This window comes from Heptranchias perlo, chromosome 29 (genome assembly GCF_035084215.1).
Source record: "Heptranchias perlo isolate sHepPer1 chromosome 29, sHepPer1.hap1, whole genome shotgun sequence".
Classification (NCBI taxonomy): domain Eukaryota; kingdom Metazoa; phylum Chordata; class Chondrichthyes; order Hexanchiformes; family Hexanchidae; genus Heptranchias; species Heptranchias perlo.
Genome location: NC_090353.1, coordinates 7,244,153 through 7,268,991, shown reverse-complemented (window position 1 = coordinate 7,268,991; position 24,839 = coordinate 7,244,153). Strand labels below are relative to the sequence as shown.

Sequence of the window (24,839 nt, the reverse complement as noted above, 5' to 3'; positions counted from 1 at the left end):
GCGCGTTAGTGATAGGGAGGGGGGAATAGGTGAGAGCACAGGCAGGTGATGTGGAGGTGAAAGAAAGTGGTCTTGGTGACAGATCGAATGTGGGGGAGGAGGTTGGGCAAGATGCCACTGTTTGCACCTCTGGGCTCAGCCTTGGGTGGCACCAGAGGGAGGCGATGGGAGTCGAGGCACGTAGGTGGTTGTGGGAGCTGAAAAGGATGGCTTTAGTTTTGCCATCATTATACTGAGGAAATAGGGTTGCCAACTCCTAGATTATCAGAGAGCTTCCAGGAATTAACGATTAATCTCCCGGACACTGCTGTGAGCAACCCGGGAAAAAAAATCATAGGAGCAATAAAAAGAAATGTCAGAGATGGGAAAAAAGGCTGTTTGACCAACAGTCAAGGATCATCCAATGAGGTAACAAAGAGTCTGCTGGCTTTCCAAATGACGTGTTGGGTGATCAATGGCGGGAGGTCATGTAATGAAACATCCCAAAATATGTCCAACTCGAGTTGCCAACCCTCCAGTAATGTCCTGGAGTCTCCAGGAATAAAGATCAATCTCCCAGATACTGCTGCAAGCAACCCAGGTGAAAAATCATTGGGGCATTAAAAACCTTGTGGTTTTTTAAATTTTCTTTTAACACTTTTGTTTATTAGTTGTGACAATATTAAGGTTGGAGGAGAAGGTTGTTTGACTGGGGCTGGAGGGTGCATGTGATCAAACCTCTTGGAACAACCCTACTATGGGGGAAGCTTTGGCTCATTGAGGTCATGATATTGGATAGACAGCTGGAGGGGAGGATGGGGTGGAGAGAGAGGGGGGGGGTGGTGGAGAGAGAGAGGGGGGGGGTGGTGGAGAGAGAGGGGGGGGGTGGTGGAGAGAGAGGGGGGGGGGGTGGAGAGAGAGGGGGGGGGGTGGAGAGAGAGGGGGGGGGGGTGGAGAGAGAGGGGGGGGGGGTGGAGAGAGAGGGGGGGGGGTGGAGAGAGAGGGGGGGGGTGGAGAGAGAGGGGGGGGGGTGGAGAGAGAGGGGGGGGGTGGAGAGAGAGGGGGGGGGTGGAGAGAGAGGGGGGGGGTGGAGAGAGAGGGGGGGGGTGGAGAGAGAGGGGGGGGGTGGAGAGAGGGGGGGGTGGAGAGAGGGGGGGGGTGGGGGGTGGAGAGAGGGGGGGGGTGGAGAGAGAGGGGGTGGGGGTGGAGAGAGAGGGGGAGGGGGTGGAGAGAGAGAGAGGGGGGGTGGAGAGAGAGGGGGAGGGGGTGGAGAGAGGGGGGGGTGGAGAGAGAGGGGGAGGGGGTGGAGAGAGGAGGGGGTGGAGAGAGGGGGGGGTGGAGAGAGGGGGGGGTGGAGAGAGGGGGGGGTGGAGAGAGGGGGGGGTGGAGAGAGAGGGGGGGGTGGAGAGAGGGGGGGGTGGAGAGGGGGGGGGTGGAGAGAGAGGGGGGGGGTGGAGAGAGAGAGGGGGGGGGTGGAGAGAGAGAGGGGGGGGGTGGAGAGAGAGAGGGGGGGGGTGGAGAGAGAGGGGGAGGGGGTGGAGAGAGAGGGGGAGGGGGAGGGAGGGGGTGGGGGGAGGGGGAGGGAGGGGGTGGAGAGAGAGGGGGAGGGGGTGGAGAGAGAGGGGAGGGGGGTGGGGGGGGTGGAGAGAGAGGGGAGGGGGGTGGGGGGGGTGGAGAGAGAGGGGAGGGGGGTGGGGGGGGTGGAGAGAGAGGGGAGGGGGGGGAATCTCCCGGCAGGCGGCGGGCCCTGGGCCGCTCCCGCTCCTGTTGTTGATGAAGTTGGCGGTTGTCGGGACGCGGTTTCCGGGGGAAGATGGCCGAGTACCGGGCGGTGCAGGGCAGCGCGCTCCGGCTGAAAGGAGTGGCCGAGCTCGGGGTCAAGAAGTAAGAAACTGAACCCGGGGAGCGAATCCCGGTCCCGGGCCCACAAAACCAGCGCCGGCGGGCGGGGAGGCCTAAACCCGGGGATCGGATCGGGCCCCGCGGGTGGTGGGGGGGGGAGGATCGGGACATTCACCGAGGAGGGATGTGCGGGCTGTAACCCTGAGAAACACCGGGGAGAGGCAGGCCCGGGGAGAGGGAGGCCCGAGAGCCCTGGGAGTTTCTGTGAACCGTGACCCAGAAATACTGGAGCCCCGGCCGGTCAGGGAGCAGCAAATGTTGGGCCCGGACCCGGACCTCTCCTGATCCTGGTCCTGGTGAAGGTCGGAGCCTCTCGGGCGGGCTCCTCAGCTGCTGTCGGACCGGCCGAGAGTGCACCCCGCTCTTGCGGTTTGTTCCCGGTGAGCGGTGTGAGCCTCACTGGGCGGGAGCTCCCTCCAGAGGCCCTCAATCCAGGCTGACACTCGGTGCCGCACTGCCGGAGGTGCCGCACTGTCGGGTGAGCCGTTAAACCGTCTGCCCTCTCAGGTGGACGAAAAAGATCCCATAACACTGTTCAAAGAGCAGGAGAGCTCTCCCCGGTGTCCTGGCCAATGTTTATCCCTCAACCAACACCTCAAACAGATGATCTGGTCATTATCACATTGCTGTTTGTGGGAGCTTGCTGTGCGTAAATTGGCTGCCTCATCTCCTGCATTACAACAGTGACCACACTTCAACAGTACTTGGTGAGCTGCGAAACGCTTTGGGAGGTCCTGAGATTATGGCAAGCGCTATAGAAATGCAAGTCTTTTCTGCAGTCTCCACTTACACCGGGGCTGGGACCGGTGTGTCCTGGTGAATTGAATAACCAGGGCGGTAGATCGGACTTTAATAAGAGGGGGGGAGGGTTCAGGTAAAGGTAAATTTATGAGTCTAAAGAGAAAAGTCAAGGCTATAAGAGCAGAGTAGCGATTTGGGTAAAAACAAGCAGTGTGTCAGGAAGGGACAGAGAGTTTAACAATGATAATAGGGCATTAGTGACTAAGGTCACGTCAGGGAAAAATAATAAGTTAAAATTAAAGGCGCTGTATCTGAATGCACAAATCATTCCTAACAAGGTAGATGAATAAATGGCATAATAGAGATAAATGGGTTTGATTTAGTAGCCATTACTGAGACGTTCGAAACCAAATATTCCAGGGTACTTGACTTTTAGAAAAGATAGGCAAAATGGAAAAGGAGGGGAGGGTCGCCTTGATAATAAAGGATGAGTTAAAGACAGTAATGAGAAATGATCTTGACTCATAAAATCAGGATGTAGAATCAGATTGGGTGGAGCTAAGAAATAACAAGGGGCAGAAAACACTGGTGGGAGTAGTTTATTGGCCCTTTACAGTAGTTATAGTGTTGGACAGAGTATAAATCAGGAAATTAGAGGAGCATGTAACAAGGGTAATGCAAAAATCTGGGGGACTTTAATCTTCACATAGACTGGACAAACCAAATTGGCAAAAGTCCATGGAATGCATTTGAGACAGTTTTCTAGAACAATATGTTGAGGAACCAACTAGTTGGCTAAGGTAGATTGGGAAATTAGATTAAAAGATATGACTGTAGCTAAGTAATGGTGAACATTTAAAGAAATAATTCATAATTCTCAAATGAATATATATTCCCTTGAGGAATAAACACTCCATGGGAAAATTGATCCAACTGTGGCTAACTAGAGAAGCTAAGGACAGTATTAGATTAAAAGAAGAGGCTTACAATATTGCCAAAAAGAGTAGTAAGCCTGAGGATTGGGAGGGTTTTAGAAATCAGCAAAGGAGTACCAAGAAATTGATAAAGAAACGTTAAATAAATATTTTGTATCTATCTTCACAGTAGAAGACACAAAATAATGGGGAACCAAGGGTCTAATGAGAGGGAGGAACTTAAAGTAATTAAGGATAGTAAAGAAAAAGTACTGGAGAAATTAAAGGGACTAGAAACTGACAAATCCCCTGGACCTGATGGCCTACATGGTTTTAAAAGAGATGGCTGCAGAGATAGTGAATGCATTGGTTTTGATCATTCAGAATTCCCTAGAATGGAAGGTAGCAAGTGTAACACTGCTATTCAAGAGAGGAGGGAGAGAGAAATCAGGGAACGAAAGGCCAGTTAGCCTGACATCAGTAATAGGGAAAATGCTAGAATCAATTATTAAGGATGTAGTAACAGGACAGTTAGAAAATCATATGATTAGGCAGAGTCAACACGGTTTTATGAAAGGGAAATCATGTTTGACCAATTTATGACAGTTTTTTGAGGGTGTAACCAGCAGGATAGATAAAGGGGAACAAGTGGATGTCGTATATTTGGATTTTCAAACGGCATTCGATAAGGTGCCACATAAGAGGTTGTTATACAAGATGAGGGCTCATGGTATTCGGGGTAATGGATTGAGGATTGGTTAACAGGCAAAAAACAGAGAGTAGGAATAAACGGGTCATTTTCGGGTTGGCAGGTTGTAACTAGTGGGGTGCCGCAAGGATCAGTGCTTGGGCCTCAGCTGTTTACAATATGTAACAATGACTTAGATGAAGGAACCGAGTGTCATGTATCCAAGTTTGCTGATGATAAAAAGCTAGGTTGGAAAAGTAAGCTGCGAGGAGGACACAAAGAGGCTGCAAAGAGATATAGACAGGTTAAGTGAGTGGGTGAGAAGATGACGGATGGAGTGTGATGTGGGGAGATGTGAGGTTATTCACTTTGGTAGGAAGAATAGAAAAGCAGAATATTTTTTAAAAGGTGAGAGACTAAGAAATGTTGGTAGTCAGAAGGATTTGGGTGTCTTTTAAATCACAGAAAGTTAACCCACAGGTACAGCAAGCAATTAGGAAGGTAAATGATATTGTTAGTCTTTATTGCAAGGGGGTTGGAGTATAAGAGTAAGGAGGTCTTGTTGTAATTATATAGGGCTCTGGTGAGACCACACCTGGAGTATTGTGTACAGTTTTGGTCTCCTTACCTAAGGAAGGATATATTTGCCTTAGAGGGGGTGCAACAAAGATTCATTAGATTAATTCCTGGGATGAGAGGGTTGTCCTATGAGGAGAGATTGAGTAGAATGGGCCTATACTCTGGAGTTTAGAAGATTGAGAGGTGATCTCATTGAAACATAAAGATTCTGGGGGGGGCTTCACAGGGTAGATGCTGAGAGGATGTTTCCCATAGCTCGAGGGTCTAGAACTAGGGATCGTAGTCTCAAGATAAGGGGTCGGCCATTTAGGACCGAGATGAGGAAAAATTTCTTCACTCAGAGGGTTGTGAATCTTTGGAATTCTTTACCCCAACGTGCCGAGGGTGCTGAGTCGTTGAGTATATTCAAGACTGAGATCAATGGATATTTGGACACCAAGGGAATCAAGGTATATGAGGATTGGGTGGGAAAGTGGAGTTGAGGTAGATGATCGGCCATAATATTATTGAATGGCGGAGCAGGCTTGAGGGGTCATATGGCCTACTCCTGCTCCTATTTCTTATGTTCTTATGAGATGACATTTACATTTTAAGTTGTAAAAACTCCATTACCTAGCCGCTGATTCGATCCCTCTCCCTGGCCACTGTCTGAGGCTGAACCAGACTGTTCACAAACTGGGTGACCTATTTGACCCTGAGTTGAGCTTCTGACCCCATTTCCTTCATCATCACCAAGATCACCTGCTTCCACCTCCGTAACATCGCCTGTCTCTGCCACTGCCTCAGCTCATCTGCTGCTGAAACCCTCATCCATTCCTTTGTTACCTCCAGACTCGACTATTCCAATATTCCTCTGACCGGCCTCCTACCTTGCATCCTCCGTAAATTTGAGCTTATCCAAAATTCTGCTGCCGTATCCTAACTTGCACCAAGTCCCGTTCGCCCATCACCCCGAGCTCGCTGACCTACATTGGCTCCCGGCCCGGGAATGCCTCAGTTTTTAAAAGTCTCGTCCTCATGTTCAAATCCCTCCATGGCCTCGCCCCTCATATATCTGTAACCTCCTCCAGCCCTACAACCCTCCAAGATCTCTGGCCTCTTGTGCATCTCTGATTCTCTGAGCTCCACCGTTGGCGGCTGTGCCTTTAGCTGTCTAGGCTCCAAGCAATGGAATTCCCTCCCTAAATCTCTTCCCCTCGCTACCTCTCCTCCTTTAAGACACTCCTTAAAATTTACCTCTTTATCCAAGTTTTGGTCACCTGTCCTAATATCATCTTATGTGAGACTTAGATGAAGGGACCAAGTGTAACGTATCCAAGTTGACTGATGATACAAAGCTAGGTGGGAAAATAAGCTGTGAGGAGGACGCAGAGAGTCTGTCAAGGGATATGAACAGGTTAAGTGAGTGGGTAAGAAGGAGGCAGATGGTGTGTAATGTGGGGAAATGTGAGGTTATTCACTTTGGTAGGAAAAATAGAGAAATGGAATATTTTTTAAATGGTGAGAAACTATTAAATGCTGATGTTCAGAGGGATTTGGGTGTCCTCATACAAGAAACACAAAAAGTTAGTATGCAGGTACAGCAAGCAATTAGGAAGAAAAATGGCATGTTGTCCTTTATTGTAAAGGGGCTGGAGTACAAGAGTAAGGAAGTCTTACTACAGTTGTACAGGGCTTTAGTGCGACCACACCTGGAGTACTGTGTATAATTTTGGTCTCCTTATCTAAATAAATTTGTTGGACTATAACTTGGTGTTGTAAAATTGTTTACAATTGTCAACCCCAGTCCATCACCGGCATCTCCACATCATATCTAAAGAAGGATAGACTTGCCTTAAAGGCAGTGCCACGAAGATTCATTCAATTGATTCCTGGGATAGAGGGTTGTCCTATGAGGAAAGATTGAGTAGAATGGGCCTATACTCTCTGGAGTTTAGAAGAATGAGAGGTGATCTCATTGAAACATACAAGATTCTGGACTGGCTTGACAAGGTAGATGCTGAGAGGTTGCTTCCCCTAACTGGAGAGTCTAGAACTAGGGGGCATAGTCTCAGGATAAGGGATCAGCCATTTAATGAGAAGGAATTTCTTCACTCAGAGGGTTGTGAATCTTCGGAATTCTCTCCCCCAGAGGGCTGTGGATGCTGAGTCATTGAGTGTTCAGGGCCGAGATCGATAGATTTTGGGACTCCAGGGGAATCAAGGGATATGGGGATCGGGCGGGAAAGTGGAGTTGAGGTCAAAGGTCAGCCATGATCTAATTGAATGGCGGAGCAGGCTCGAGGGGCCGAATGGCCTACTGCTCCTATTTCTTATGTTCTTACGTGGCTCGGTGTCAGTTTTTGTCTGAATGCTCCTGCAACACGCCTTGAGACATTTTACGATGTGATAGGATTATATAAATGCAAGTTGTTGTTGTTGTTTGTAAGAGCAGTGTATGGGAGACGAGGCCCAGGTGATCAAAACAATAGGTTGTTAATGATTATAATTCCTTTGAACTGCCTGGGTTATTTTTTTGAAGCTGCACCAGTACTGAGATGGCTGGAGGCTGGGTAGAACTCCCCTGCTTTTCTTTAAATAACGGCATGGGATCCTTTACATCCACCTGAGAGAGCAGACGGGGCTTCGGTTTAATGTCTCATTCGAAAGGCAGCACCACCGACAGTGCAGCATTCCCTCAGTACTGCACTGGAGTGTCAGCCTGGATTTTGTGGGACTTGAAGTCAGAGTGGCGCTTCGTAAGACTGAAATAAAAACATAAAATGCTGGAAACACTCAGCAGTCAGGCAGGCAGCAGCTGTGGGGAGAGAAACAGAGTTAACGTTTCAGGTCAATGAACTTTCATCAGGCTGTAGGGTAAAGGATTCAGTTTAAACCCCCAGGGAGTCACGCATCTTGAATTAGACTGTATCTGTACTGAGAATTCATCGCTCTTCCTCTTCATACACTGTCAGGTTCTTATCTAAATACTGTTTCCAACACTCTCCCGGGCCTTCAGTGCACAGCACATCTCACTTTATAAGAAATATTGTATTTTGTCCTTTTTTCCAGATTGTATGAATGCATCATAACTATTGAGATTTTATAAATATTGGGCATGATGAAAGCCAGATTTGGGGTTCAGTCCATTCCTACCTCTGAGCATTGAATTGTTATCTGGGAGAGTGACGAGATTTAGGATTTAAAATTATTACAAAATAGTTTCCAGTTTTCCTTAAAAAAAAAATCCATCTTCAGATTTATTTTGTGCACAATAAAATTTGTGGGGCAGTGACAGGACAATGTATGAAAGTTCTGGAACAAGAATTCCATTGCCCCCCACCCTCAGGTTTTTATCCTCGTGCTCTCCGTAGAATGGAATCTGTCTCTGGGGCCTAAACTGAAGGGTGAAGCCCCCTCTCCGCCTCCTCCTCATCTCTCGTCCCCGTCCCCCCCCCGCTCACTCCGCATCTGTGAGCTTCCCTCACAATGTCATATTTCTGAAACAAATACTATAACTGGGATCTTTTGTGCTGTTCTTTTTTTTAAAAAAAAAGGAAGAAAAAGAAGAGTAAGGAGAGCAAGAAAATGCTGGAACAGATCACCTCAAACCAGCAGCAGCAGGAGGAGGGGGAGGAGGCGGGCGAGCATAAAAGGCCGATCGTGGACAAAAGAACTCCAGCACAGAAGTCGTTTGATAAGATGCAGGAGAAACGGGTAAGCTGTTTAAAAAATAGAGAGAGAGAAAAGACCTGGGAATGTTGGAAGTAAAAGCCGAGATCACTGGAGATCCACAGCCGGTCCGTCAGCATCTGTGAAGATTTAAAAAAGGGGTTAACGATTCGGGTGTGAGCCCTTCACCAGAACTGGAAAGTAGATGATGTGGAACCGAATGAAACAAAATGAGGGAGAGGAGGGGAGACGATGGGTAGAAAGAGGTGAAGATTGGTGACTGCATAAAGCTTATCTCACAAAGGAATGAAAAGGCATAAACGAATAAAAGGGAATGGAAACCTCTTAGCTGGGGCAGTGAACTGTCAGGGGGAGGGGGGAAGGAACAATCTGCAAACAGAAGCAATCTGAAGTAAGACCAGAAAATGCTGGAAGCAGCCAACAAGCTGGTCGGCACCTGCAAGACAGGCCACAACCCCAGGTGCAGGGCCTTCCTGGCCAGAACCATGTTCCGATAAAGGGGATTTTTTTTTTTTTTTAAATTCGTTCACGGGATGTGGGCGTCGCTGGCAAGGCCGGCATTTATTGCCCATCCCTAATTGCCCTCGAGAAGGTGGTGGTGAGCCGCCTTCTTGAACCACTGCAGTCCGTGTGGTGACGGTTCTCCCACAGTGCTGTTAGGAAGGGAGTTCCAGGATTTTGATCCAGCGACAATGAAGGAACGGCGATATATTTCCAAGTCGGGATGGTGTGTGACTTGGAGGGGAACGTGCAGGTGGTGTTGTTCCCATGCGCCTGCTGCCCTTGTCCTTCTAGGTGGTAGAGGTCGCGGGTTTGGGAGGTGCTGTCGAAGAAGCCTTGGCGAGTTGCTGCAGTGCATCCTGTGGATGGTGCACACTGCAGCCACAGTGCGCCGGTGGTGAAGGGAGTGAATGTTTAGGGTGGTGGATGGGGTGCCAATCAAGCGGGCTGCTTTATCTTGGATGGTGTCGAGCTTCTTGAGTGTTGTTGGAGCTGCACTCATCCCGGCAAGTGGAGAGTATTCCATCACACTCCTGACTTGTGCCTTGTAGATGGTGGAAAGGCTTTGGGGAGTCAGGAGGTGAGTCACTCGCCGCAGAATACCCAGCCTCTGACCTGCTCTTGTAGCCACAGTATTTATATGGCTGGTCCAGTTAAGTTTCTGGTCAATGGTGACCCCCAGGATGTTGATGGTGGGGGATTCGGCGATGGTAATGCCGTTGAATGTCAAGGGGAGGTGGTTAGACTCTCTCTTGTTGGAGATGGTCATTGCCTGGCACTTATCTGGCGCCAACCCTCCTCTCCCCGGGGTGCCCATGCACCACCCCCCGCCCCCTCCCCTGTAGAAAGTGAGTGATCTAGTTACAGTTTGAAGTTGAAGTCAGTGTTTGGAGCAGAGGGCTGGGTACCCAGGAGATTGCTTTAAACTTCTTTGTGCCCAGATATAATTCCAATCTGAGAGGGAACGAATGGCCCGAGCTTTTAACTGCCTTGGTACCGAGTTTGCTTCTCATCTCTGAGATAAGCAGTCAGTAGGTTAGACAGCCCGAGTCTCCACTAAAAGACCACACGAGTGTACTTCTGTAATGGCAGCATGTTGAACTGAACACTGCAGACTCCTGAGGTAATGGCCCCAGATCACCAAGGCCCTGATCGGCCTGGTGCTCCCCGGGCCAAGTCTGCCTGGACCGGAGACCTCGGCGAATCCAGAGGCTGGTACTTTACTGAAGTGTGTCAGTGTGCCATGTTTGAGTACGAAGGACCCGAACTCCTTGTAGTTGGCAGTGGGGGGGGGGGGGGGAGGGACTTTTTTATGGGACATGCAGCATGCTGTTGGTGCAATGGCGTCCCCCTGTAGCCTGCCAGATGTGATGGGGTGGGTCATGCATTGTTTGAGCACAAAGGGGCGTCTCAGCACCATGTGACTGGCCTGCTCGCTGCGTGTGTAATGATGAGCTGTGAATATGCAGAGTAACGGGTCTCTCTGCTTCATCGCTGCCCGACACAGACTGGAGCTCGACACCAGTATAATTGGGGAGGGGGGCTGCAGCTAGGTTGGTTTGGCGGACCCCAACTCAGTGTAAAAACGCTCCTGTGAGGTGCCTTGGGAGGTTTTGCTACCCACACTCTTCGGATAAGATGCCTGTTGGACGTGTCGCAATCGCAATGGGCGGTATGTAATGTTAATGAAGCACCGTTATCTGGACTGTTCTCCCCACTGCTCTATCTAGCCCCCCCGCACCCCCTCAGTGTTCTTTCAACAACAACTTGTGTTTATACAGAACCTTTAGTGTAGAAAAACACCTCAAAATGCTTCACATGGGGTGTAAAAAAAAATGAAATACTCCAAACCACCTTAAGGGCAACATTCCACGTCAATACAGTCCCATGAAAGGTCATTGACCTGAAACGTTAACTCTGTTTCTCTCTCCAGAGACGCTGCCTGACCGGCTGAGTGTTTCCAGCATTTTCTGTTTTTATTTCAGATTTCCAGTGTCGGCAGTATTTCGTTCTTGTTCAATACAGTTTCCGTTCTGCTTGTTTAGGGGGCCCCATTTTCTTCACCCCGTCGTACAGCTTCCTGCCAACTGTCAGCCTGCGAGGCCCCAAAGAGGACGCTGCAGTGTCTCCAGTTGTCTCGCTAATTGTAAATTGCGAAAGCACCGTGAGAACAAAATGTAGCATGAATTAATTATCTATATCCTCTAACATTCAGCTGTAAAAGAAGGTTGTGATTCTTCAGCAATGGATTCAGGCTCTTGTATGTTTTTTTTAAGAAAAAAAGCAAAATTCTGCAGATGCTGGAAAATATGAAACAAAAGCAGAAAATGCAGGAAGCACACCAGGTCAGACAACATCTGTTGGAAGAAATTACAGATACACACACACACACACGTGTAAAATGGAGAACAGCAAAAGGTTAAATGGCAGAAGTGATGACGTGAGAAATACGAATGACTTCTGCCACTTAACATTTTCCTATTCTCCATAAAGTGCTTTACAGCTCATTATATTTCTTTGTGTGTTTTCTCCTTGTTCTGGTCCTTTTTCAGTGCTGGTCATCTGTAATATCCTCCATTTCTGATGAAGGGTCCACATGTAAGTCAGACCTGAAGGATTCTGTCTTTTTACCCCTCCCCTTTATGTTTGTAGAGTTAGGGGCTCCAGTCCTTCTCACTCCCTTCCTGCTTTTTCATTTCTTGCAGCAAATTGAAAGGATCCTGAAGAAGGCGTCAAAAACTCACAAACAGAGCGTGGAGGTGAGATGCTGACCATAGACCAGTCTACAGTTTAATTTCAAATGCAAATATCATATTGATTGTTAAAAGTCTGACATTCATTTGATTTAAAGTTTTTGCAGAAGCCTTGCAACCAGTCAAGATCCTTCTTGTCTAAGAATCTCTTATTTAAGGTGTGGGTCACTGTTGCTACTGGATTTCGGTGTAACTCTCGACCCCTCCACTGCCCCTCATTTGTCTCACTCCTTGTCCAACAGCAAAAATTTCCTCCAGCTAAACATTGGGAAGACCGAAGCCATTGTCCCCAGTCCCCACCACAAACTCCGTTCCCTATCCACCGACTCCATCCCTCTCCCTGGCCACTGTCTGAGGCTGAACCAGACTGTTTGTAACCTTGGCGTCCTATATGACCCTGGGATGAGCTTCCAAACCACATATCCACTCCATTGCTAAGACCGCCTACTTCCACCTCCGTAACATTACCCATCTCCGCCCCTCCCTCAACTCACCTGCTGTTGAAACCCTCATCCATGCCTTTGTTACCTCCAGGCTTGACTTTTCCAATCCTCTCCTGGCCAACTTCCACCCTCCATATACTTGAGCTCATTCAAAAACTCTGCTGCCCGTATCCTAACCCGCACCAAGTCCCGTTCTCCCATCACCCGCTGTGCTCGTTGACCCACATTGGCTCCTGGTCCGGGGAACGCCTCGATTTTTAAAATTCTCATCCTTGTTTTCAAATCCCTCCATGGCCTCGCCCCTCCGAGATCTCTGCGCTCCTCCAATTCTGGCCTCTTGCGCATCCCCGATTTTAATCACTCCACCATTGGCGGCCGTGCCTTCAGCTGCCCGGGCCCTAAGCTCTGGAATTCCCTGAACCTCTCCGCCTCTGTACCTCTCTCTCCTCCTTTTAAGACGCTCCTTAAAACCTACCTCTTCACCTGCCCTAATGTCTACTTACGTGGCTCGGTGTCGAATTTTGTTTGATAACGCTCCTGCGAAGCGCCTTGGGACGTTTTGCTACGTTAAAGGCGCTATATAAATGCAACTTGTTGTTGTCGTGTCTGATGCCTGCCCCTAGGTGGCGCTGCGCTGCCCAGTGGCTGAAAGCAGAGCGTTCAGTCGGTGGTGACAGCGCCACTCAGCGGTCAGATTGTGGTAGTGCGGCTTGGAGCCCTTCCCTTCCAATCCAGTCAATGAATGAATGCCTGACATCTCACTTGGACTTGGGGCTAAATCAAACACACCGCATGTTACAGTGAAGTAAAAAGAAACTAAACTGTGAATATAAAAAAGGACCACCTGCTCCACCCAGCAGCCGACGTACACCATCGACCTACCCTATGCCTCGCTCAGTCATGCAATCTCCTGAGAGGGGCAGAAAAAAAAAAGGTTAGCCCAGTTTAGGAAAAAATTCCTCTCCGACCCCCAAAGTCAATGAAGAAAAGCTCCAGGGGACTGTCGTATCCTGTATGAGTAATTACAGCTGCCTCTCACCTGCCCTCTATTACTAGAGAGACCCTCAAATCTCAAACTCTCCCAGATCTTTCTGATACTGCAGGGAGCACAGACTTGCCACACGTTTTTGGGACTTTATTCCAAAGGTTGACGACCTTCTCTCATTCATGGCGGGTCTGTCGGCATCTGAAAAGAGAGGTTCACATTTTGGGCCTGACCCCCCCCCCCCTTGTCCAAACATTCACCACCCCGACAGCACCTGTTGCTTTGAGGAAGTAGCCGAGGAGGAGGGAGGGGGTCTGTCCAGGGCTTGTGTACATAGAATGCTCGGAGTATGTCTCCCAATAGCATATGGCTGTGGGAATGGCCGTGTGTTCGCTGAGGATGGTGAAGTGAGGTCACTGAACTCCTGCCCGTCAGTCTCCGACTGAAACTATTTTTCATATTTTGGTGAAGCCATTTTAGAAAAAAAGCTGTAAATAAAATGTAGTTTCCTTAATGGCAGATGGGGCATTTTGACCCACAGTGGTTTTGGAAATGGCTAGTTTGCTTTTTTACATAGAAACATAGAAAATAGGAGCAAGAGTGGCTGATCGTCTAACTCAGTACCCTGTTCCCACTTTTTCCCCATATCCCTTGATCCCTTTAGCATTAAGAAATATATCTATCTCCTTGAATACATCTAATGACTTGGCCTCCACTGTCTTCTGTGGTAGAGAATTCCACAGGTTCACCACCCTCTGAGTGAAGAAATTTCTCCTCATCTCGGTTCTAAATGGCATACCCCGTATCCTGAGACTGTGACCCCTGGTTCTGGACTCCCCAGCCATCGGGAACATCCTCCCTGCATCTAGTCTGTCTAGTCCTGTTAGAATTTTATATGTTTCGATGAGATCACCTCTCATTCTTCTAAACTCTAGTGAATATAGGCCTAGTCGAGCCAATCTCTCCTCATACGTCAGTCCTGCCATCCCTGGAATCAGTCTGGTAAACCTTCGTTGCATTCCTCCATGGCAAGGACATCCTTCCTCAGATAAGGAGACTAAAACTGCACACAATACTCCAGATGTGGTCTCACTAAGGCCCTGTATAACGGCAGTAAGACATCCCTGCTCCTGTACTCAAATCCTCTTGCAATGAAGGCCAACATACCATTTGCCTTCCTAACTGCTTGCTGCACATGAATGCTCGCTTTCAGCGACTGGTGTACAAGGACACCCAGGTCTCGTTGCATCTCCCCTTTTCCCAATCTGTCACCATTCAGATAATAATCTGCCTTTCTGTTTTTACAACCAAAGTGGATAACCTCACATTTATCCACGTTATACTGCATCTGTCATGTTCTTGCCCACTCACCCAACTTGTCTAAATCACATTGGAGCCTCTATGCATCCTCCTCACAGCTCACATTCCACCCCAGCTTAGTGTCGTCTGCAAACTTGGAAATGTTACATTTAGTTCCCTCATCCAAATCATTGATATATATTGTGAATAGCTGGGGCCCAAGCACTGATCCCTGCGGTAACCCACTAGTCACTGCCTGCCACCCGGAAAAAGACCCGTTTATCCCTACTCTCTGTTTCCTGTCTGTCAACCAATTCTCAATCCATGCCAGTATATTCCCCCCAATCCCATGTGCTTTAATTTTGCACCTTATCAAAAGCCTTCTGAAAATCCAAATACACCACATCCACTGGTTCTCCCCTATCTATTCTACTGGTTACCTCCTCAAAAAAACTCCAATGGATTTGTTAAGCATGATTTCCCTTTCATAAACCCATGCTGACTTTGTCCAATCCCATTAATGCCCTCCAAGTGTTCTGTTATCACATATTTTATAATAGACTCTAGCATTTTCCCCACTTCTGATGTTAGGCTAACTGGTCTGTAATTCCCTGTTTTTTCTCTCCCTTTTTTAAATAGTGAGGTTACATTTGCCATCCTCCAATCTGTAGGAACTGTTCCAGAGTCTATAGAATTTTGGAAGATGATCACCAATGCATCCATTATTTCCAGGGCCACTTCCTTTAGTACTCTGGGATGTAGATTATCAGGCCCTGAGGATTTGTCAGCCTTTAGCCCCATTAATTTCCCTCGCACTATTTTTTTACTAATACCTTGGTTCCCTAACATTTCTGGGAGGTTATTTGTGCCCTCCTTTGTGAAGGCAGAACCAAAGTATGTGTTTAATTGTTCTGCCATTTCTTTGTTCACCATTATAATTTCCCCCATTTCTGACTGTAAGGGACCTACATTTGTCTTCACTAACCTTTTTCTCTTGACATATTTATAGAAGCTTTTTTACAGTCAGTTTTTATGTTCCCTGCTAGTTTACTCTCACACTCTATTTTTCCCCCCTTAATCAATCTCTTTGTTCTCCTTTGCTGAATTCTGAACTGCTCCCAATCCTCAGGCTTGCCGCTTTTTCATTGGATCTAATACTATCCCTAATTTTTTTTGTAAGCCACGGTTGAGCCATCTTTCCTGTTTTATTTTTGCGCCAGACAGGAATGAATAATTGTTGTAATTCCTGCACACGTTCTTTAAATATTAGCCGTTGCCTATCCACCGTCATCCCTTTTAGTAAAGTTCCCCAATCTATCATATTCAACTCGCACCTCGTACTTTCGTAATTTCCTTTATTTAGATTCAGGACCCTAGTTTTGGATTCAACTACTTCACTTTAATTCCTTCATGGGATGTGGGCATCGCTGGTGAGGCCGGCATTTATTGCCCATCCCTTGTCGCCCTTGAGAAGGTGGTGGTGAGCCGCCGCCTTGAACCGCTGCAGTCCGTGTGGTGAAGGTTCTCCCACGGTGCTGTTAGGGAGGGAGTTCCAGGATTTTGACCCAGCGACGATGAAGGAATGGCTGATATATGTCTAGGTCAGGATGGAGAGGAACATGGAGGTGGTGGTTTGAATTAGTTTGAGCTAGTGGTACAGAGATGGTTTGGAGAAAGGCTGCAGGACCTTTTATTTTTAAATGACCATCTTGAGAAAACAGCAGGGAGTTGAATTTCCTCAGTCCCCTGCGCTGTTGTTGCTTCCCCCGGCCTGAAATGAAGTCTCAATCGATCGTGCAGCTTTGAACCACTTCAGTTTATGCTGCTTGATTGTTTGGAGCTTGCGCTTTCCATTTTTGTCCTTGCAAGCAAGAAAATTGCTGATGGGAAGTTACCTTAATGCAATGTCGTCTTCACAGCATCTGTGCGCATTCAGCACTGTGCCTGCACTGCAGCTTGTGTTGAACTGCTGTTGCTATTGGAAACGAGCAGCAGTGTTACTGCCCGAAACCCAGCCCAAGGTGACCTGCAGAGCATCACAAAGTCTGTCGTGTCCCGGAGTTCCTGATGAAAATACCACATCATTTATATGTTAGAAATGAGGAAAGAAAGTGTTGTGTTTTGAATGAAGAGGAGCGTTTGGTATCTTGGTTTAGTGCAGTGTCCTTCGACCCCCTTGTGTCCTGGGTCTGGATGCAGCACGGGCCGATGAAGGTGAGAGTCTATCTGCTGGCTGTAAGAGCCCCCAGTGAGTATGGCCAACCTCAGCCCAGTTCCCAGGCTCAGGCCTGTGGCACAAGGCACTAGATTGGCAGTTCAACTTGGCCCACAAGCAATGCAGGTGTAGGGCGAGGGCCTGGCGCACTGGTACAGCAGGGGTGCCTATCTGAGGGAGGGATTGGGGCATTCTGTACTTAAAGCCTGCAGCGTTCCCTTCATCAGCAGTAATGTCTCTCCTCTCACTGTGCCCCTAATCTCCACGCCAACCCCAACACAGCCAAACTCTGAGGTTGGTCCCTTCAGGCACTGAATGGTTTTCAATTACCTGAAATGCTCACTTGTAACTTTGCTTTTCTTGCAGGAGTTTAACCGACACCTGGATACCTTGACAGAACATTATGATATCCCCAAAGTCAGCTGGACTAAATGAGGAGAGATGGGGAGGGTGGGGGGGGCGCAGCTTTTGGACATCTTTTTATTGGAATTCCTCTTTTTATTTTCTGTACTCTGTGGACGAAAGAGTCGGTCTTTGTGCCTGCGGTAAATTAAAGTAGACTCACTCTCTCTCTACCGACTTATCTCTAAGGAAGAGGCCTGAACTGCTGCTGATGCATCTGTCGGCAGATGGTGTACCATTTGGTAAATACAATTTCCCTGTTGAACTCTCTATTGTGGTTATATGTACCTCGACTCCAGAGAAAGGTAATAAATGGACAGGTACACGTACACTGCACAGAGAAAGGTAATGAATGGACAGGTACACGTACACTGCACAGAGAAAGGTAATGAATGGACAGGGACAAGTACACGTGCACTGAACAGAGAAAGGTAATAAATGTACAGGTACACTTACACCGAACAGAGAAAGGTAATGAATGGACAGGTACACGTACACTGAACAGAGAAAGGTAATGAATGGACAGGTACACGTACACTGAACAGAGAAAGGTAATGAATGGACAGGTACACGTACACTGAACAGAGAAAGGTAATAAATGTACAGGTACACGTACACTGAACAGAGAAAGGTAATGAATGGACAGGTACACGTACACTGAACAGAGAAAGGTAATGAATGGACAGGTACACGTACACCGAACAGAGAAAGGTAATGAATGGACAGGTACACGTACACCGAACAGCTTTGCAACGGTTGATGCACAAAATGAGCTACCGATAGCTGATCACGTGACCTCGAGCGAGTGAGATACGTACCCTGGAGTGCTGAGTGGATTATTTTGAGACAGAGTCGCTGCTTTTATTTCTGCCACTTGTGTAGTTTTAGATCTTTTTCCAGATGTGTATCACCGCATTTAGTCATGAAGCTAATAGTTAACCCCACATCTGGTCCTTACACAAGTGACGGGCACAGAGTTTCAGACAGCTTCCCATCTGCCATTAACCTACAATTAAATTATTTTGAAATTGTTTTTGTGTTAAATATGACTGGAGGAAGCTCATAAGCAGAGTGCGGGCAATGGTGGCAGAAGAATTGCCAGGATACCACAAGAGGCTTAGCAAAGGAGCTGCTTGGAGTAGTTGGAGTATCTTCTAGTGTTGGGTGTGGAGTCAGTGACCAGGGGTGATGCTGGGCTGACACATCACTGGGGTGTAAGCTGTGCTCAAAAGTAACGTGAAGGAAACTAAAAGGTTGTCAGCCTCTTACAGTGTATTAGTGGGTCGGAAACTCAGTACAGTACTCTGCAGAGTTGAACTAGTGTGTTTCCTGCACCCAGAAGAGTGGGATTTTGAAGTTATAACTTTGTTGCCTACAGCCAGATCGATTAAGCTCTTACTGTGTGGCAGAGCTGGGTTGCATGTTGTACCCCTGTCTGGGTTTTGTTTGGGGTAATTTTTCGTCGTTGCCTTCCTTGATGTTTGAGACTGGCCAAAGGCAAAATAAAATGTCTGAAATCCACCACAGAAACATTTGTGCTTTATTCATGATGTTTTACACACACAGCCATCGTTTGGCAGTCTCCAGTATCCAGTTCTTTACAAGTAATAGTTGACGTCAAGTGATGGGGGGAGAGGCAGTGCACGTGCAACAAGGCTAGAATGGTACAGGAGAGGAATTGCAAATGTTTGCCCGTGGGGGTGTATGGATGTCGAATCCTGGTGTAAACGTCAGGAAGTTTCTCGAGCAGTAAATCCTGCTCCCTGCCTGGGGACCCTACATAAAATAGAAGGACTTGTGCTTGGTGCTGATAAATTAACATGCCAGCTGACATCATTGAGTTTGGAGTCCTAGGCAAATTCTGCCCAGTACCAGTTACTGTTTTGAAAGAAAGAACTTGCCTTTGCATAGCACTTTTCATACCCTTGGGGTGTCCCAAAGTACTTCACAGCCAACGGATTACTGTTGTAATGCAGGTAAACGTGGCAGCCAATTTGTGAACAGCAAAATCCCACAAACAGTCAGCGAGATAACTGATCAGATAATCTGCTTTCAGTGATAAATGTTGACCAGGACACCAGGGAGAACTCCTGCTCTTTATATCCACCTGAGAGGGCAGATGGAGCTCGGTTCGACGTCTCATCCCAAAGGCCGCATCTCTGACAGTGCAGCACTCCCTCAGTAATGCCTAGAGTGTCAGCCTGGATTTTGTGCTCAAGTCACTGGAGTGGGGCTCGAACTCACAACCTTCTGACTCAGGGGCATGAGTGCTTCACAGCCAATGAAGTACCTTTTGAAGTGGACTTACTGTTGTAGGGAAATACAGTAGCCAATTTGTGCACAGCAATTCGACATAGGATGAGATTATCTGTGTTTGGGTGAGAGATAAATATTGGCCTGGACACCAGGGAGAACTTCCCAGCTCTGTCAAACAATGCCATGGGATCTTTTACATCCACCTGAGAAGGCAAACAGGGCCTCGGTTTAATGCCTCAACAGTGCCACACTCCCTCAGTGCTGCACTGGATTGTCAGCCGAGATTCTACGCTCCAGTCTCTGGAGTGGGACTATAAACCCATGACCTTCTGAGTCAGAGGCGAGTGCTACCCAGTGAGCCACAGTTACTCTGGTTACATCAACTTTGGCGATTCTCTAAAGTAGCTTCATTGGAAACTGTGAGGACAAGATTCAAACAAGCCTGAGAGGTGCCGACACCTATAGAAACCGCACCACAGGTCGGGGTGCACATTTCCTGGTCCGAAGTAACTACGTTATTTTACTTCAGTAAGTAATGGATCCTTTTTTAAAAAAAAACAACTATTCAATAGCATCACATGGTGCCTTATTAAAAATTTTCAGCCAAATCAGCAACTCTACTGAGTTCCTATTAATCTATTTGACCTCTGGCACCATTCAGTGGAGCTAGTCAGATGAAAAATAGGAATTTTGCATGTAAAATTTAAGTAGATTTGTAACTGGGTTTTAGCAAGGGATCTATTTGCTGTTAGAATTTAGGAGGTGATGTTAGGTCAGGGTTTTAAGTATTGCAATCACTGAAAAGGTTTGGCTTTGTGCATTGATTAACTGAAGGGTTTCTGCAAATGGGGGAATTTGCTTTATGGAAGTGGCCAATATTGATTTGCTTTCCCTCTGGAATGTTCTGGAACCTGAAGCAGCAACTCCCGCTGCCATCCAGCCAATTACCCTCCGCCAGATTGGCCGCACTATTTATTCAAGATGCTGACTGTTAGGTGTCGTACGTCACTGGAGTAAAGCCTTCTCCCGGACTCGCACCTTGGCTCAGAAGGAATGGGGCTTTGGCCCCGAGTCAGGACAGAAGCTGGTTGTTTGATTTCTTGAATATGATGTTAAACTGAGGCCCCGTCTGCCCTCTCACATGGACGTACAAGATCCCACGGCACTATTTCGAAGAGGAGCAAGGGAGTTCGCCCTGGAGCCTTGGCCAACATTCATTCCTCAACCAAAACTACCAAAATCAGATTACCTGGTCATTCGTTCATTTGCTGTTTGTGGGATCTTGCTGTGTGCAAATTGGCTGCCGAATTTCCTACATTACAACAATGACTGCACTTCAAAAGTACTTCATCTGGGACGCCCTGAGGACGTGAAAGGCACTATATAAATGCAAGTCCTCTCTTTCCTGCTGAGTCAATTACCTGCTCCTCTTCCCTCCTCTCATGAAAGGATTCTTGGCTGGGGACAGTTCCGCAGGGGACGCCGGACAGCAATCACAAGAAGGCTGATATTCCGTCCTAACTCGGGGGCACTGAGGCTGATTGTAGCATCTCAGCTGCTGGCCAGCTAGGAGGTGAACTTTAGAACTTCCACTTTGTGTGGCTCAGCACATTCACCCACGAAGCCATCAGGTTGCTCTGCCTTTAAGCACGGGTGGGTCTTAGAGTTGCCAACTCTGGTTGTCCGTATTCCTGGAGGTTTCATCACGTGACCTCTCGCCTCCAACCGTCCCGCCCCCACACTCTCGCCATTGGTCGCCCAACACGTCCATCCTTGCAATGCACCAGCTTCCCATTACGAGTGTAAAGTGAACAGACTGTTACTCGATTGGATGATTCTCGACTGTCAGTCAAACAGCCAATTTTCCCATCTCCAATATTTTTATAACTAATAAATGAAAGTGCAGAAAGTAAACAGACAATTTTTTTAATGTCCCTATGATTTTTCTCCTGGGTTGCTCGCAGCAGTGTCCTGGAGATTAATCTTTACTTTGTGGAGACTTCAGGGCACTCCTGGAGGGTTGGCAACCGCATAATGTCAGAAGGTGATTAACATAATGAATGCTTGTCTTCAAAGATCAATAGGCTGGTCTGTGGTTTTAATTAAGCCTGACTTTCCCTGGGCATTTGCAATTAACCCACAGAAATCGTTATGCACATTTGGATTCTGTGGGAAGGCGAGTTAAAGCTGCTCGTGCTTGGAATTGGTCCTGAGGTCAAGGTGACAGCAGTAATACTGCAGTGTTGATCAAAAGTTAATTTAAAGGAACTGCTCTTGCACATCTTGTGCATGTCCATTGCTGCCAAGACGCACTTGATGGCTGCAGGCCTGTAGAGCAGGGTTGCCAACTCTGGTTGGAGGCATTCCTGGAGGTTTGATCACATGACAGTCTGACCACATGACATCTGACCATGTGATGCTTGTTCACTTGACATCTGATCAGGTGACATTCAATCACGTGACATTTGATCACATGACTTCTACAAAAGTTATTACATTTACCTTATAAAGGCTGGACCCCCTGCAGTTGACTATTTTTGCTTGTGGTTTAGCGCTGGCAGAAGTTGTGGAGCAAGTTCCAAGAACCAGGAGGCCACCCTTGAGCAGCGGAAGAGGGGAAAGCCCCCCATTTCAGATACCCACCATTTCAAAGACCTCCCTCATTCCAGAGACTCCCTAGTTCAGAGACACCCCCCCACCCCCCGTTTAAGTGCCCCCACGATTGCTGAAACTCCTCGATTGCAGAGACCCTCCCGATTGCCGAAACTCCTCAGTTGCCGAAACTCCCCGATTGCCGAGCCCCCCCAAATGCCGAGTCCCCCCCCGATTCCCGAAGGCGCTCCCGAAGGTGGTTGAGGCTCTCTGCGGCAGTGGTCAGATGATGTCACCGAGCCGGAGGCTTCTCCAACAGCAGCCAGTGAGGTGATGGCGGGGGGCACTGCGGCGGGAAATTTAAATCACTGAATCTCCCGGCTGCTGGAGGCAGTGCTCGAGGGAGGAACCCCCAATTCCGGAAGACTCCCGGTCCTTCTGGACGGTTGGGAACCCTACTGTAGAGGCCACCAGTGTAAAACATGCTTTACTGTCCTGTGCTACCAGGTTGAGAACTCAGACCACTCGTGGTAAGAACATAATGGCAGTGGGACAGTTGCTTATGTTTTTACACAGAATCAACAGCACAGAGCCAGGCCATTCGACCAACAGGTCTATGCCAGTGTTTATGCTCGACACGGGCCTCCTCCCTCCCTACTTCATCTAACCCTATCAGCATAACCTTCTATTCCTTTCTCCCTCATGTGTTTATCTAGCTTCCCCTTAAATGCATCTTTGCTCCTCGCCTCAACTACTCCTTGTGATAGCGAGTTCCACATTCCAACCATTCTCTGGGTAAAGAAGTTTCTCCTGAATTCTCTGTTGCATTTATTACTGACTATCTAACATAGAAAATAGGAGCAAGATTAGGCCATTCGGCCCTTCGGGCCTGCTCCGCCATTCAAAAAGATCATGGCCGATCGTCTAACTCAGTACCCTGTTCCCACTTTTTCCCCATATCCCTTGATCCCTTCAGCATTAAGAAATATATCTATCTCCTTCTTGAATATATCTAATGACTTGGCCTCCACTGCCTTCTGTGGTAGAGAATTCCACAGGTTCACCACCCTCTGAGTGAAGAAATTTTTCCTCATCTCGGTTCTAAATGGCATACCCCGTATCCTGAGACTGTGACCCCTGGTTCTGGACTCCCCAGCTATCGGGAACAGCCTCCCTGCATCTAGTCTGTCTAGTCCTGTTAGAATTTTATATGTTTCGATGAGATCACCTCTCATTCTTCTAAACTCCAGTGAATATAGGCCTAGTCGACCCAATCTCTCCTCATATGTCAGTCCTGCCATCCCAGAAATCAGTCTGGTAAACCTTCGTTGCACTCCCTCCATGGCAAGGACATCCTTCCTCAGATAAGGAGACCAAAACTGCACACAATACTCCAGATGTGGTCTCACCAAGGCCCTGTATAACTGCAGTAAAACATCCCTGCTCCTGTACAAATCCTCTTGCAATGAAGGCCAACATACCATTTGCCTTCCTAACTGCTTGCTGCAGCTGAATGCTTGCTTTCAGTGACTGGTGTACAAGGACACCCAGGTCTCGTTGCACTCCCCTTTTCCCAACCTATCACCATTCAGATAATTTGCCTTTCTGTTTTTACAACCAAAGTGGATAACCTCACATTTATCCATGTTATACTGCATCTGCCATGTTCTTGCCCACTCATCCAACTTGTCTAAATCACATTGGAGCCTCTTTGCATCCTCCTCACAGCTCACATTCCACCCCAGCTTTGTGTCATCTGCAAACTTGGAAATGTTACATTTAGTTCCCTCATCCAAATCATTGATATATATTGTGAATAGCTGGGGCCCAAGCACTGATCCCTGCGGTACCCCACTAGTCACTGCCTGCCACCCGGAAAAAGACCTGTTTATTCCTACTCTCTGTTTCCTGTCTGTCAACCAATTCTCAATCCATGCCAGTATATTCCCCCCAATCCCATGTGCTTTAATTTTGCACACTAACCTCTTGTGTGGGACCTTATCAAAAGCCTTCTGAAAATCCAAGTACACCACATCCACTGGTTCTCCCCTATCTATTCTACTAGTTACATCCTCAAAAAACTCCAGTAGATTTGTTAAGCATGATTTCCCTTTCATAAACCCATGCTGACTTTGTCCAATCCCGTTAATGCCCTCCAAGTGTTCTGTTATTACATCTTTTATAATAGACTCGAGCATTTTCCCCACTACTGATGTTAGGCTAACTGGTCTGTAATTCCCTGTTTTTTCTCTCCCTCCTTTTTTAAATAGTGGGGTTACATTTGCCACCCTCCAATCTATAGGAACTGCTCCAGAGTCTATAGAATTTTGGAAGATGATCACCAATGCATCCACTATTTCCAGGGCCACTTCCTTTAGTACTCTGGGATGTAGATTATCAGGCCCTGGGGATTTGTCAGCCTTTAGCCCCATTAATTTCCCTAGCACTATTTTTTTACTAATACTGGTTTCATTCAGTTCCTCCCTCTCACTAGACCCTTGGTTCCCTAACATTTCTAGCAGGTTATTTGTGTCCTCTTTTGTGAAGACAGAACCAAAGTATGTGTTTAATTGTTCTGCCATTTCTTTGTTCCCCATTATAATTTCCCCCATTTCTGACTGTAAGGGACCTACATTTGTCTTCACTAATCTTTTTCTCTTGACAAATTTATAGAAGTTTTCGCAGTCAGTTGTTATGTTCCCTGCTAGTTTACTCTCATACTCTATTTTTCCCCTCTTAATCAATCTCTTTGTCTTCCTTTGCTGAATTCTGAACTGCTCACAATCCTCAGGTTTGCCTCTTTTTCTGGCAATTTTATATGTCTCCTCTTTGGATCTAATACTATCCCTAATTTATTTTGTAAGCCACAGTTGAGCCACCTTTCCGGTTTTATTTTTGCGCCAGGAATGAATAATTGT

General features: G+C 47.4%; 1 protein-coding gene across 2 annotated transcripts; it reads left to right on the top strand.

Moving 5' to 3' along the window:
* Window positions 1-1,681: 1,681 nt before the first annotated feature.
* On the top strand, window positions 1,682-18,603 carry fam32a (family with sequence similarity 32 member A). 2 transcript variants are annotated; one of them, XM_067968041.1, is made up of 4 exons: window positions 1,682-1,863; window positions 8,340-8,499; window positions 11,682-11,735; window positions 17,038-18,603. In XM_067968041.1, the coding sequence occupies exons 1-4, from the start codon at window positions 1,793-1,795 to the stop codon at window positions 17,104-17,106; spliced, it is 354 nt and encodes a 117-aa protein (XP_067824142.1). In that variant the 5' UTR covers window positions 1,682-1,792; the 3' UTR covers window positions 17,107-18,603. The 2 variants fall into 2 exon arrangements, with proteins under 2 accessions (XP_067824142.1, XP_067824143.1); XM_067968042.1 differs by lacking the exon at window positions 1,682-1,863 and adding an exon at window positions 3,182-5,252.
* Window positions 18,604-24,839: the final 6,236 nt, after the last annotated feature.

What these genes read in the sequence shown, in the direction of transcription:
- fam32a (XM_067968041.1), top strand. Translation starts at nt 1,793, where the DNA reads ATGGCCGAGTACCGGGCGGTGCAGGGCAGCGCGCTCCGGCTGAAAGGA. An exon ending in GCCGAGCTCGGGGTCAAGAA is followed by an intron (nt 1,864 to 8,339) that starts GTAAGAAACTGA and finishes TTAAAAAAAAAG; the next exon opens with GAAGAAAAAGAAGAGTAAGG. An exon ending in CTCACAAACAGAGCGTGGAG is followed by an intron (nt 11,736 to 17,037) that starts GTGAGATGCTGA and finishes CTTTTCTTGCAG; the next exon opens with GAGTTTAACCGACACCTGGA.